The sequence below is a fragment of the Dermochelys coriacea genome, chromosome 9 (assembly GCF_009764565.3).
Source record: "Dermochelys coriacea isolate rDerCor1 chromosome 9, rDerCor1.pri.v4, whole genome shotgun sequence".
NCBI lineage: Eukaryota > Metazoa > Chordata > Testudines > Dermochelyidae > Dermochelys > Dermochelys coriacea.
In genome coordinates, this window is record NC_050076.1 from 91,100,699 (window position 1) to 91,115,929 (window position 15,231).

Genomic DNA, 15,231 nt, shown 5'->3' on the forward strand with positions numbered 1-15,231 from the left:
TGACCTGGAGGATGGTGTGGATTGCACTCTCAGCAAATTTGCGGATGATACTAAACTGGGAGGAGTGGTAGATACGCTGGAGGGGAGGGATAGGATACAGAAGGACCTAGACAAATTGGAGGATTGGGCCAAAAGAAATCTAATGAGGTTCAATAAGGATAAGTGCAGGGTCCTGCACTTAGGATGGAAGAATCCAATGCACCGCTACAGACTAGGGACCGAATGGCTCGGCAGCAGTTCTGCGGAAAAGGACCTAGGGGTGACAGTGGACGAGAAGCTGGATATGAGTCAGCAGTGTGCCCTTGTTGCCAAGAAGGCCAATGGCATTTTGGGATGTATAAGTAGGGGCATAGCGAGCAGATCGAGGGACGTGATCGTTCCCCTCTATTCGACACTGGTGAGGCCTCATCTGGAGTACTGTGTCCAGTTTTGGGCCCCACACTACAGGAAGGATGTGGATAAATTGGAAAGAGTACAACGAAGGGCAACGAAAATGATTAGGGGTCTAGAGCACATGACTTATGAGGAGAGGCTGAGGGAGCTGGGATTGTTTAGTCTGCAGAAGAGAAGAATGAGGGGGGATTTGATAGCTGCTTTCAACTACCTGAAAGGGGGTTTCAAAGAGGATGGCTCTAGACTGTTCTCAATGGTAGCAGATGACAGAACGAGGAGTAATGGTCTCAAGTTGCAATGGGGGAGGTTTAGATTGGATATTAGGAAAAACTTTTTCACTAAGAGGGTGGTGAAACACTGGAATGCGTTACCTAGGGAGGTGGTAGAATCTCCTTCCTTAGAGGTTTTTAAGGTCAGGCTTGACAAAGCCCTGGCTGGGATGATTTAACTGGGACTTGGTCCTGCTTTGAGCAGGGGGTTGGACTAGATGACCTTCTGGGGTCCCTTCCAACCCTGATATTCTATGATTCTATGATTCTATGATTTAGGACATTCTGAGGCCGCCCCAAAACTTAAAACAAGTTGGGCAAAGTTCCATTTTTCTGATGAATAACATACACTTCAGACAGGTGAGTAGAATTGGATTTACCTTTTTAATACTTACAAATCTGAGCAGTGATACATTAGAAAGAGGGATTAGTAACCACTCCCTTCTTTCTTTGTCTCTCTGGAGTGTCACTTCACCGCATGCCGCTGTAGCTGTACCTTAGTTTATTTGTTGTTCTTATCTCTTACCATTTCTCAGAACAATGTGTGACCAGCTCCTCTTTCCTTTGGGAATCTGATCTAAGTTCCTTTCCTCTGCATGGAACCCACCTACACTAACTTCCACCTAATCTGGCCCCCTTTCCCTCCCACCCAGGGCTCCATTTATTAGTTTAAAATCTTTAAACCCAGGTGCAGAGAAGATGTCTAGCGCCCGTCCTTTTCTCCATGTTCTGTCCCTCCTTTGGAAGTGCCAGAGCTGCTTAAACAAGCTGCTCCTCCTCACTCCACCATTTTCTCTGTGCTCCACCACCCGAGTCAAACTGGGGACTTAAGCTTTATTTGATTCAGCAAATAGCTTCTAGGAAAAGAAATGCGCATGATACTTTCCAGGGCATTTTGAAGGCACACGTAGTTTAGTGGCATTACCTGTTTTCTGTATTTTTTCCTCTGTGTTCTTCCTTAGCAGAGACATTTAATGAAAAGAGGATTTTTGTTTTTGGAGTTTCAGCGGCTGCTTATTCCCCACCTGAAGTCCAAATCCTCTGTGACATCTCACTGTGGAATATGGAATGACACGCTGCTAGCTGTCTGTCCAAGGCCCTCCGAGCACCCGGCAAACAACAATCACTCTAATCTTACACCCTCACTGTGAAGTAGGGACGGGGCATTATCCTCATTTGCAAAAGAAGAAACTGAGGATCAGAGAGATGAAGTGCCTTGACCAAAGTCATGTGAAAAGCCTTTTGCATAGCCAGAAATAGACTCCAAGTTCTCCATCCAGTCGTGTGCTTTAACCATAAGGCTTCACTTCCTCTGTCACTCCATCCTGTGACTTGTGCCTTTGGGCAGAGAGACACTGTAAGCAGTGAGAGCAGAAGAACTAAAGGTAAACTGACAGGTTTTAGAGTAGCAGCCGTGTTAGTCTGTATTCACAAAAAGAAAAGGAGTACTTGTGGCACCTTAGAGACTAACAAATTTATTTGAGCATAAGCTTTCATGAGCTACAGCTCACTTCCACCAAATGCATCCGATGAAGTGAGCTGTAACTCACGAAAGCTTATGCTCAAATAAATTTGTTAGTCTCTAAGGTGCCACAAGTACTCCTTTTCTTTTTTTAAAGGTAAACTAGCACCTCTTGCCATATTGCCATTCTCAGTTACAGTGCTGGAGCAGGCAGGGAAACAAAGTAAACGAAGCAGAGGAGCCTGCTTATCCCGATGCTCTGCTTCTAGGACCATGTCCTGGCCACCTGTGCAAAACCTGAGTAAAGGGGCCAGTGCGGGGCACTTGCATGAGGGCTGGGGTTGGCAGGCTGCACTTCTGGGTCTCCATTCATGCTGGAGAGGTTCAGCAGCAGGAGAAATGTTTTGGTAAGAGACTTCCATTGTACAAGCAGAATAGTTACTGCAGGGCAAATCCTGCCCCCTAGCTATGTGTGCACAATTGCTAAACAGTGGCCTGCCAGGGGAGTGGTGCACAAATATCTATGGGCAAGACCCAAGCCTGCGCAGGTTTTCAGAAGCCTTAGCCAATGGCTCTTGAGTAATCTCAGTGCACCAGCGGCCATTTGTTAGTCCGGGCTCAGCAAGTCTCCTGTACCAATCCTTGTCATCCCACTGCAATCCCCTGCTCTCCTTCCCTGCTCCCCAGCCCCAACCAAGCTGCTCTTTAAAACTAGTTCACAGGCAACATCAAGCTGAGTCTTAGCCACAAAGGACAATTTAAAGGTCTTGGAAGAATGAAAGTGCCTGTCTGAACATGCTCCTGAAGGATGGCAGTCTGGTGAACACCTGGGTCCTCTGTTCAGCAACAGAGCCACCAGCCTGTCTGGACGACTTGCAGTTGTTGTTGGTGTTCCACACCCCAAGCTGGGCCAGGTCTTCCTCTAAAGCCCCTGACAGCTCCTTCAGCTCCCTGGAGGCACCTGCTTTCAGGTACTGCCAGGCTTTGTGGCCGCTGTGGTCCCGCAGGCTCGTGTTGGCACCGTAGGCTCCCACCAACACCTTGATGACCATCTCGTGTCCCTGCAGGGCAGCCAGATGCAGGGGGGTCAGCCCACCACTGGCTGTGGGAATGTTGACATCTGCATGGTAGCCCTTCTTCTCTGCACAGGTGATCATCTCGATCAGGGCCTCATGGTGGCCATGCTTGGCCAGCCAGTGGAGGGCAGTGAACCCTGTCACAAAATCTCTCCTGTTCAGCAGACTGGGATCCATGTCTAGCAATCTCATGATGCTCTCAGGGTCCCCCTGGGCCACAGTCAGCATCCACTCATGCTCGAGGGGGTCTAGGGCTAAGGACAAGTCCTCAGGGCTCTGTTCCAACTTCTGCTCCAGCTCTTGGTGCATCCCCACAGCAGGGCTGCTGCTGCTGGCTATCTTCTGAGCAGCTGCAAGCCACATGGCTCGCTCGGCTCCACTGCTCTGCAGCAGGACCTCCTTCAGGCCCCTCCGCCGCGCGCTGCCCCGGCCTATGGAGAGCCTGGCCGTATCAGAGCTCACATCCCAGTTACCGGAACCTCTACTACTCCAGCCCAGGCTCCTGGTCAGGTCCCTCTTCTGTGACTGGCAGAGATTCATGTTCCCTGCTGCTGATGATGATGAAGAGGATGATAATACCTGGACTGTGGGGTTGGGCGTCTGGCTGTCAATAAGCGCTTCTGCTTGAGGCTGGGAGGCCTCTGGCAATACACGTGGCTCAGTGCCCTTTGATACCTCCAGACTCTCTTCCCTCTGCATCCTGGCCATGATGTCTCCTGCAGGCTTCACCATCCCCAAGATCTGCTCCCCGCGAGACATTCCTCTCCCTTTAAGGCATGATCGAGGCTCTCCGTGCTGCTGGGGTGTGGAGAAGTGGTTCCCTGTCCCGTTGAGACTCTGACGCCAGTCTCCCCGCCAGAGCTCTCCGGCTGCAGAGCTTCCTGAGTCTGCCTTAGAAATGTTGCAAAGAGGAACCAGCATTTAGTTTCTGTGCTCAGGGGGAAGGCACTTGTTGTGAAATAAGTTACAAGCAGCAGCAGATTCTGGGCTGCAGGCAGCGCGCCATTCAGGTGATCATTGATTTTCAAAGACTTCACTGTCTGCCATTTATTTACCAAGGGACGCTACAGCAATTTCTCCCCACTCCTAGCCCCTCCTCTCCAAACTATCTGCTCCCTGGTTCTTAAGATTCAATAAGTACCCAGACGGGGGCTGTGTTTTCTCTCCTCTCCAGATTTTGGTGGCTTGTATGATAACATAGCAACATTACAACCCACTGGCCAGCTGGATCTGCAGATCCAGGACCCGTTTGACTTCCTACTTCCTACACACAAATCAGTGGTAACAGCAGCCAAAAAAAAAAAAAGAGCTCAGTACATTCAAGCTGAAAGCAGGCAGTGACTTTTTCACTGGAACGGCTGCCACTTACCTTTCTAATTGCTCCTGTGCTGGGTGGGGAAATAGAGCTCTGGGTGGGCAGTATTCCCAACCTGCCTCTCGCTGGGCACCTTGATGGCTGCTGCCAGCAGCAGGGCCCCTCCTCCTCTACCGTGGGTTCTCGCCGCCTCTCCAAACGCACCAGCCTGCTCCTTGCCAAGTTCCTTTGTGTGAAAGTTGCCACTAGTAAGTTTTGCTGCATAGTAAAAGCTGTGGCGGGACCTTTGTCCTCCTTTTTGACTGAGACAGATTAAGCTGCTGCACGTGACTTTTCATTTCTGCTGCACGCCTGGCATTAGCCTTGGCCATTGGTGATGTGAAACCGAATGCACCCACTTCCAAGAGAGCAGAAAAACACGCACTGGCCACAGCCCTAAAGCCTTCAGCCTGTGAAGGCACCACTGTGGGCCCCAAAAGAAGTGGTGCTAGTAAAACCAGTTGGGCAGGCACTTTAAGGGATTCATCTCGAGCATAAACAGCCTGATGGTGCAATATCTCTGGAGTTAGCAATGCACAGGAATGAAAGTGAGAGAAGTGTATGTTTGAGTGAGCTAGAGATACCTGTAGGTCAGAAGGGGCTAGGCTAATCTACAGGCTGAATATTTCTAGGAAGTGCTGAGCAACTTCTAAATGAGGATGTCTTCGTTCTTCCATTGAAAGAGACTCTAAAGATCAGTGCGAGGCAGCTACTTCCCCTCCCATGGAAACTCCCTGTGATGAAGTGTGGCGTGCTGTGTGTGTGAGAGTGACAGAGAAAGATTGATTGACCGCCATCTGCGGGATGGAATCAGAACTGCTTGACTGTGTGTGTGTCATAGGCTCTATACTGTTAGCAGCTAATGGAGATTCTTCTAACTCAAGTCCTAGTGGCTTGTGCTTTTGGAGCAGCAGGACCTGAGTCCTATTTCTTTCATTGCCTTGAAGTTCTGACTGGCACTCTGTGCAGCAAAGCGACACTCCCAGCTATAAACACGCACACGCAAAAAGACCACAGGAAATTCAGAGGGCTACAGCTTCCATTTTAAGTCCCCCAGCAATCCAAAATGTATAATCGGGGGGGACAGTTAATTTGCCTCCTTATTAAGCAGACCTTGAATGTGGCCAACAGTGTCCCATTGGCAGTAACCTCTCATCCTCTCCAAGGGGCTAGAAGTGCCTGCAGCCATGCACGCGCCAGAGAGCTGTCACTGCCCCTTTTAATTCCAGATTAACGCAGAGCTGGATGTCCACCATCAGCAGCGTCAGGCTGCTGGCTCTTGACTCAGAGCCTGCCATACACAATGAGACCAGGCTGTGGCACACTCATGCTGCTCTCAGACAGTCCAGGAGTCAGCTAACTTCTGGAAGGTAAAAGCGAACAACAGAACAGGGGAAACTTCTCTCCGGTGCCCCGGTGAAATCATGGCCATGGCCAAGGACTTATTAATGAGCCCGTTGGGCTAGGTGCTGTACAAACATAGGCAAAAGGATGGTCTGTAACAAGTAAGGGTCAGATGGGCTAGAGAGTGGCCAGCCCTGTTCGGAGGAGGAGCCCAGCAGGGAGTAGCTGGGACTCACCCACCCCAGCTGGACAGCAGCAAGTGACTGGGTCTGATGAGCCCCAGCTAGGGAATATAAATGAAGGCCCCAGCTCTGGGCTGGTGCTTGACAACTCCCAGGCTCAAGCACCCCAACCCCCTGCCCCAGCCTGGAGCCCTCTCCCACACCCTGAACCCCTCATGCCCAGCCCAGTGAAAGTGAGTGAGGGTGGGGGAGAGCAAGTGACGGAGGGAGAGGGGATGGAGTGAAAGAAGGGGTGGGGCCTCAGAGAAGGGGTGGGACTGAGGGCAGGGCCGGGGTGTTCAGTTTTGTGCAATTAGAAAGTTGGCAACCCTAGAAGGTCTGCGAGCCAGGACACCTGCTATTTGAATTGTTTTTCATTCTTTCAAAGATGGTGCCTCACCTTTGGTAAGCGATCAGCTGGCAAGCGGGAAATGAGCAGAATAGCACAAAGTGGTCTCCAAAGGGCTGATCCTTTAGTGATTGCTGAGAGCTGCACAACTCACACACGGGCCCACATTGCTAAGAGCTTCTCTGGACCAAAGCCTGCTTCCTGCTCGGCGCAGGGCGTTATGTGAATCCTCCGGTCCCCACTCCACAGCATGGGGCAGATACCTCACTGCTGCTACTGCAACCTTAAGGTTCTCCGTTCTTCTGAGGCTCTTCTATGCTGCTGTAACAGACCCCTGAGAGAGGTGCTCCCCAGACCAGGCAGAACAGATCTAAAAACTCTGTGGTAGCCCTACTGACAATGGGGTCATGGCCAGGCTGTGGGCAGGAAAGGGGGTCTGGGTGGAGTTCACTGAGCTAAAGGGAGCCATGGGAAGCTGCGATAACTTAGAGCAGCCTTAAGACTGCTCTAACGTACACCACGGGCCTCCAGCAGCCCCACAATTCAGAGAGTACAAAGGCAGCTTAAAGCCACTGTCCCAAGGACTGGAACAGAGGCACCTAGAATTGGGATCTGAAACAGGCCCTGGCTGCTGCTGTCTCTTCTTTTAGATCCAGTTAGTTCCCTAGAAGCCAGGTTATTTGAATTTGTTTTTTGATACAGAGCCAGACTGCACGCCCCAGAACACACACAGCCCTGCCATTGAAAACACTGGTAGGTATGTGCTTGTAAACCATGGCAGAAATTGGCACACAAGGAGCGACAGATAATGAGCCCTTCTTTTGCCTTATGTTTTCCTCTGACTTTTCCTGGGCAGAGAGCACTGTGCTAACTGAGAGTTTTTGCTGTCATCTGACTGATGACTTTGGCCTGTGGGTTTTAATCTCTGTCCTCTGAAGCATCATGACCTAAATGACAACATGTGCTTTAGACAGAAGAGGTCAAAAATATCGGGGCATTACGAGCAGATGAATATCTTTCCTGTGCCATTAGGAAAGCATCTCTCATAAGAGGTAAGGGAACTGCAGGCAGCTGATCACGTGCTGCACATGCAGGGGATGTCAGACAGCTAGTAGCAGAGGGAAATAAAGCAAGTCACCTTGTATTAGACACTGAGATCAGCATAGCTGGAGGGAACTCTCTGCTCCATTGGGAAGCATTTGTGTTTTCAAAACGAATCCCCTGATGAGCTTGCTGGGTCCCATCGGCTGCTTCAGTGACTCTCAAGTGATGTCACTGCCTCAGCTCTGTCCTGCCACACTGCCCGATTTGTTCTGTTGTGGCTGGTGGTATAACAGCCATTCGAGATCTCTCCTGTGCATCATAGAATCATAGAATCATAGAATCATAGAATATCAGGGTTGGAAGGGACCCCAGAAGGTCATCTAGTCCAACCCCCTGCTCAAAGCAGGACCAAGTCCCAGTTAAATCATCCCAGCCAGGGCTTTGTCAAGCCTGACCTTAAAAACCTCTAAGGAAGGAGATTCTACCACCTCCCTAGGTAACGCATTCCAGTGTTTCACCACCCTCTTAGTGAAAAAGTTTTTCCTAATATCCAATCTAAACCTCCCCCATTGCAACTTGAGACCATTACTCCTCGTTCTGTCATCTGCTACCATTGAGAACAGTCTAGAGCCATCCTCTTTGAAACCCCCTTTCAGGTAGTTGAAAGCAGCTATCAAATCCCCCCTCATTCTTCTCTTCTGCAGACTAAACAATCCCAGCTCCCTCAGCCTCTCCTCATAAGTCATGTGCTCTAGACCCCTAATCATTTTCGTTGCCCTTCGTTGTACTCTTTCCAATTTATCCACATCCTTCCTGTAGTGTGGGGCCCAAAACTGGACACAGTACTCCAGATGAGGCCTCACCAGTGTCGAATAGAGGGGAACGATCACGTCCCTCGATCTGCTCGCTATGCCCCTACTTATACATCCCAAAATGCCATTGGCCTTCTTGGCAACAAGGGCACACTGCTGACTCATATCCAGCTTCTCGTCCACTGTCACCCCTAGGTCCTTTTCCGCAGAACTGCTGCCGAGCCATTCGGTCCCTAGTCTGTAGCGGTGCATTGGATTCTTCCATCCTAAGTGCAGGACCCTGCATTTATCCTTATTGAACCTCATTAGATTTCTTTTGGCCCAATCCTCCAATTTGTCTAGGTCCTTCTGTATCCTATCCCTCCCCTCCAGCGTATCTACCACTCCTCCCAGTTTAGTATCATCCGCAAATTTGCTGAGAGTGCAATCCACACCATCCTCCAGGTCATTTATGAAGATATTGAACAAAACGGGCCCCAGGACCGACCCCTGGGGCACTCCACTTGACACCGGCTGCCAACTAGACATGGAGCCATTGATCACTACCCGTTGAGCCCGACAATCTAGCCAGCTTTCTACCCACCTTATAGTGCATTCATCCAGCCCATACTTCCTTAACTTGCTGACAAGAATGCTGTGGGAGACCGTGTCAAAAGCTTTGCTAAAGTCAAGAAACAATACATCCACTGCTTTCCCTTCATCCACAGAACCAGTAATCTCATCATAAAAGGCGATTAGATTAGTCAGGCATGACCTTCCCTTGGTGAATCCATGCTGACTGTTCCTGATCACTTTCCTCTCCTCTAAGTGCTTCAGGATTGATTCTTTGAGGACCTGCTCCATGATTTTTCCAGGGACTGAGGTGAGGCTGACCGGCCTGTAGTTCCCAGGATCCTCCTTCTTCCCTTTTTTAAAGATGGGCACTACATTAGCCTTTTTCCAGTCATCCGGGACATCAGTGACTCCATTTATGCACGTCTGTTTGTCCCTTATGGGACACGTTCTGCTCTGCTCTACTCTGCCTTGCTATGTGGTGTGGAGCAAAAAGGGGTTGAAAAACTCTAAAGGGAGGGAATTGCACCATCTGTGTGACCCCCAGGCCCTGGAGAAGCCCCTCTAGGTGGGACTGTAAAGTACTTCAGAAAGATGGTACTCTGCCACCAGTCTGACTCCACTGAGGGAGGCCGCCCTTCTTATAGACAACCACAACTACGTATTTTGGTTGGGCCATACTGTGCACCCATTTTAGAGGCTAGGTGGGGAAGCCTGGATCATGTCAGGAAGCCAAAGCTAGTGAAGGTTAAAACATAAATGTCCATTGGTTTCCTCTTACGGAGCTGTTTGGTTTAGTCAGTGACCTATGGTGGTTAGAGAGGACACAGGGAGTCAGGAAAATGGGGCTGCTGGTGAATCTGAGCTGTGGGAACTTGGACAAGTCACTTAACTTCTCCGTACTGCTGGTTTTCCCTACTGTAAAATGGGGCTATGAAGCCCCACCTTTGTAATGTGCTTGGCAATCTTCTGCTGGAAGGGGCAGAATGTTATTAATTCTGATTATCATTCTGTAATGGACAGACACGGGTTTCTATCTGCTGTGTATGTCATCATGCTAGGAAAATCCAGTACCTGGTTTCAAACCTTTCTAAGGTGGCTGGAGTGGCTTACCTCAGAGAATGGGCCAGGTACTCCATGCCTGTTGAGATCCACTGCTAGGCTGGGCCCAGTCTCTAGTTCTTTACTCAAACAAGACTCTCATTGGCTTCAAAGGGAGTTTAGCCTTCAGCGAGGATGGGAGTTCACCTCCCTCTGGTGGTGTCAGAGAAAGCCCTTTCCATGAGGAAGTCTAAATAGTTCTATTTCTTTAGAGCAGCAAATTTGCATAATAGTTATCTATGAGATCTTAATCAGAGATATGACACTGATACAAGGGACAGAGGGACTGAAAGAGGAAGAGAAATGAGTATTACAAGAACTTCACTTCCTAGCAGGTCATTCTTGTTTCTGGTCCTCTCATTACTATCTGCAAAATATTACCCCAGAACAGTGAATGGTTTGATTCCATGCTATGCCGACAACTTGCCAGCAGAATGTTAGCAGGGAAAGTTGAATGGGTAGAGAAAGATGGTAAAAGCTCAATGTGATCTCTGCAAGATCATCAAACTAACAAGCTTCCTTTGGGGCCACATTAATATTAAATCATATTTGCACATGGTTAATCGTCTCTGTACACTTTAAATCCCAGGAGATGTTTACTCTGCATGTGAATTCTGAGTCTGCTCCTCCTGTCACACCAGCATAATTCCAGTGACTTCCACTGAATTATTCCTAATTTACACTGGTGTCTGCGGGGAGATGAGCCTGGGACATAATCCTGTGCGGTGTTGAATGCCTCCTGGTTTACTCAGCTTTATTCATAGATTATAAAGACAGAAGGGGCTGTTGTGATAATCTAATCTGATCTCCTGCCTAACACAGTCCACAGAACTTCCCTGAATTAATTCCTGTTTGAACTACAACATAACTAGAAAAACATCCAATCCTGATGTCAAAGTTTCCAGTGATGAAGACTATCACAGCCCTGGGTGGGTTGTACCAGTGGTTAATCAGCTGCATTCTTATAAATTTGCACCTCATTTCCAGACTGAATTTGTTTAGCTTCAACTTCCAGCCATTGGACCTCATGATACTCTTGTCTGCTGTTGCCCAGTTCTTTAGTGGTCATTGATTATTATTGATTTCCAATTAATTATTAGTTTAAAGAGCTGTGGCTTGTAGGGGTCTAGTCCCAAAATCAAGATTATCCAGTTCAGTATCTGGTTGAGAACCCGATGTGCACAACAAAGACATACTGAGGACAAAGCAAAACTTTAAGCAATTTTATTAGCACAGTTAGTAAAGACACAAATGCTCCAAGCCACATAAAATGATGGCAGTAATATAGTATGAAGCTAATTTTTGTACCATTCCTTACATCTACTGACACCCTTTCTTGGGGATCTGGTGGTAAAATACAAAGGTCCTGCTCTGTCTCTAGCGTGCCAAAAAAGTTTAGTGGTACAGATCTCTCCTTTCATGGTTGTCTGGCCTATTAAAGGGCCTATGGGCTGTCATGAATATTCATACAAATACGCGGCCTCCTTTGTCCATATCTAACTTCCTCACCTTAATTATGTTGCAGTATCCTTATGCTACAGATTAGTATATTAATGGTCTTGACCTATTATCATATCTACATCAATTCGCTGCCCAGGCAAGTTTATGGTTAAGCATCTGCGAACATTTCTGTCCTAAAATATCCAAGACTAGTATCAGTTCAATGTCCCTGGCATCATTTTGTACACACTCCCCTTCCCTGCCTTCCCAAGCAAAATGTTCACAGTACTCCATACCTCGGGGTCACTGCTGAGCCACTTATTTATGCTAAAGTTCATAGGCCTCAAAGCCTTACGCTAATTGCTGAAGCTAATGCCTTACAGGCTGTAGGCCTGTAGATTCCTTGTGTGATTGTTAAATGAAATGCTAAACTAGCTCTATAGCATGCACTCAAGAGTCTTCTTATTAAACTTCTGTCCTTCTTATAAGTAATTATCGCCTGTGATCAAGTCACCCTTTAACCTTCTCTCTAATAAGGTAAATAGATTGAACTCCTTGCGTCTTTCAGTATAAGGCATGTTTTCTAATCCTCTAATCATTCTTGTGGCTCTTCTGACTTGTGTATATGGCTGTCACTAGAAATGCACTAATGACTCCCCATTCACAATTACTTTTTTATACCTATCTGTTAGCTAATTTTCAATCCATTTAATATATACCTTGTTGATTTTGTATTGTTCTGTTTTTTAATCAAAATGTCACATGATACTAAGGAAGAAGCTAAGTATGTTACATCAACACTATGATTTTTATCAACCACACATGTAATCTCATCAAAAAGAAATCAAGTTAGTTTGACAGTTCTATTTTCCATAAACCCATCAACATTGATGGTCCAGAGAGCTCCTTGGCCGGGTCTTTTAAAACTCTCAGATGCAAGTTAGCAGGATCTCCTGATTTAACAATGTCTGACTCTAGTAGTGGCTTTTTAACATCCTCCTGAGTTACCGTTGGAATGGAAAGTATTTCATCAACATACGATAAGAATACATCATTTGACTTTTCCCGAAATACAAACCAGAAATATTTATTGAACACTTCTGCTTTTTCTGCATTATTGACAATCTTTTGGGTTTTTTTGTTTTTGTTTTTTTAAGCCAGTGTAGCCTTCTTTCTCAGTTGTGGAATTGTGTTTTTTTTTGAGCACCTAGTAAAATATTCTTAAACAGTTTCCAATTAGCATTCACGTTTTTTCTATTTAAATTTTCTCCCAGATGAGTTGGCTTATAATTGTTTTCAGCTTTGTGAAATTGGCTCTTTGTAAAATACCAATTATATAGATATTACTGGTTTGGACTTTATTCTGTTTCCACATTACAAACATAACTAAGTCATGATCACTTGCATCAAAGTAACCACTAAATTTTAGTTCTGTGATAAAGATGAATTAATCTATCAAGATGAGGTCTAATATAGAATTCTTCTGTTGAATGCAACACTTTTTTAACTAAGAAATTGTCACCTATAATTTTTAGAAATCCTGAGCATGCTTTAGTACTGGCAGCATGGGACCTGCAGCTTATATCACTCGGATTGATAAATATGAAGGACCAAATCCTTTCTTCAGATAAACGTGCTCATAGAAGTCAATAAGAGTTGTGCTCTTATGGCAAAGAATTTGGCCTATAGAATGTACTGAGATGGAAAAGGTCTATTTGATTATAGAGGAGCAATATATTGCCCATTTAAATGAATGAGGTATCTCCACAGATCTAATGGTTAGTCCATCCCCCACAGGAACCAATATATTTCCAAATGTGTTGTCCTGGCTGGTTTTATGATACATTTCATGGGACATAGAAGTAAATAGCAAAACTGTTACTAGTTAGACTGGGGAAAATAAAATACTTTTCAGTTGTCCACTAAAAAGCCAGGCATGTTTTGCTTTTTCAATCTGATTAATGAGAAATGAGACAAGTGGTTAAACATAAGGTTATGAGGTGCAAAACTGGTTGGAAAACCATTCCCAGAGAGTAGTTATCAGTGGTTCATCATCATGTTGGAAGAGCATAATGAGTGGAGTCCCACAGGGATCAGTTCTGGGTCCAGTTCTGTTCAGTATCTTCATCAATGATTTAGATAATGGCATAGAGAGTACGCTTATAAAGTTTGCGGATGACACCAAGCTGGGATGGGTTGGTTGCAAGTGCTTAGGAGGATAGGATTAAAATTCAAAATGATCTGGACAAACTGGAGAAATGGTCTGAAGTAAACAGGATGAAATTTAATAAGGACAAATGCTAAGTACTCCATTTAGGAAGGAACAATCAGCTGCACACATACAAAATGGGAAATTACTGCCTAGGAAGGAGTACTGCGGAAAGGGATCTGGGGGTCATAGTGTATCACAAGCTAAATATGAGTCAACAGTATATCGCTGTTGCAAAAAAGCGAACATCATTCTGGGATGTATTAGCAGGAGTGTAGAAGTAATTCTTCTGCTCTACTCTGCACTGATTAGGCCTCAACTGGAGTATTGTGTCCAGTTTTGGGCGCCACATTTCAGGAGGGATGTGGACAAATTGGAGATAATCCAGAGAAGAGCGACAAAAATGATTAAAGGTCTTGAAAACATGAACTCTGGGGAAAGAGTGGAAAAAAATTGGGTTTGTTTAGTCTGGAGAAGAGAAGATCGAGGGGGGGCATAACAGTTTTCAAGTACGTAAAAGGTTGTTACAAGGAGGAGGGAGAACATTTGTTTTTCTTAACCTTTGAGGATAGGACAAGAAGCAATAGTCTTAAATTGCAGCAAGGGAGATTTAAGTTGGACACTAGGAAAAGTTTCCTAACTGTCAAGGTGGTGAAGCACTGGAATAAATTGCCTAGGGAGGTTGTAGAATCTCCATCATTGGAGATTTTTAAGAGCAGGTTGGACAAACACCTGGCAAGGATAGTCTAGATAATACTTAGTCCTGTCATGAGAGCAGGGGACTGGAGTAGATGATCTCTTGAGGTCCCTTCCAGTTCTATGATTCTATGATGTGGACTTTATTGCAGATTCAATGTCTGACATTGCTGGCCATGAAATTTATCAACTGTATGTTATGGTCTGGTATTTTCACAGATGACTAAAGGATTTAGATGTTGAACTCCTCCTTTCTTTAGGAGTTGGGTACATAATCCTCTTAGGCATTTTTGTAAATTCTAGCTGTAATCATTTGCATCAGACTATATTTAAACTTTTAAAAAAAATAAGAAACAGTGAGAGAGACATTAATCCAGTGCCTAGGAAAGATCAAATCATTCTGATAAACCCTGGACAAATATACAAATATGTAAATACTTTCTTTTAAATATCAAAGAATTTACTGAGACTCACAGATGTAAAATACTTAAATCCAAGCCATAAACCATGATCCAGTCCCCGAGAAGTGCTTACAAACACTGTATTAGCATAGGGTGCCATGTGTTATCCGGATTATAATCTGAGAATACTCTTTTAACCAATAAAGTGTTTTTTTCCTTCAAAGTCCATAGTTTCTCATTGTGTGTGCATTCTGTTAGTCCCTTGCTCTCAGACTAATATGAATTTGATTAAACTTCCAAAAAGAGTGGATTAGGAGTTTTATTTAGAAGTATAAATCAAATATTGGTAGTATTTGTTTACTGAGCTCATTGGTGGAAGTTATGTATAAAACACAGAATGAAACGTGGGATGAAATCTTGGCTCCAGTGAAGTCACTGGAAATTTTGCCATTGACTTCAAACCCTCAAAGTTTAGATTAGACCTTCTGCAGTTCTGGTAGGTCATTTG

At 45.8% G+C, this 15,231-nt stretch overlaps 1 protein-coding gene across 2 annotated transcripts; it reads right to left on the minus strand.

The window, feature by feature from the left end:
- Positions 1–2,286: 2,286 nt before the first annotated feature.
- On the minus strand, positions 2,287–5,235 carry SOWAHD (sosondowah ankyrin repeat domain family member D). 2 transcript variants are annotated; one of them, XM_038416763.2, is made up of 2 exons: positions 4,570–5,235; positions 2,287–4,091 (listed from the first exon to the last, which is right to left on the minus strand). In XM_038416763.2, exons 1-2 carry the CDS (start codon positions 4,777–4,779, stop codon positions 2,883–2,885), a joined length of 1,419 nt encoding a protein of 472 aa, XP_038272691.1. In that variant the 5' UTR covers positions 4,780–5,235; the 3' UTR covers positions 2,287–2,882. The 2 variants fall into 2 exon arrangements, with proteins under 2 accessions (XP_038272691.1, XP_038272692.1); XM_038416764.2 differs by having other exon boundaries at positions 2,287–4,087; positions 4,570–4,694.
- Between the last annotated feature and the right edge of the window lie 9,996 nt (positions 5,236–15,231).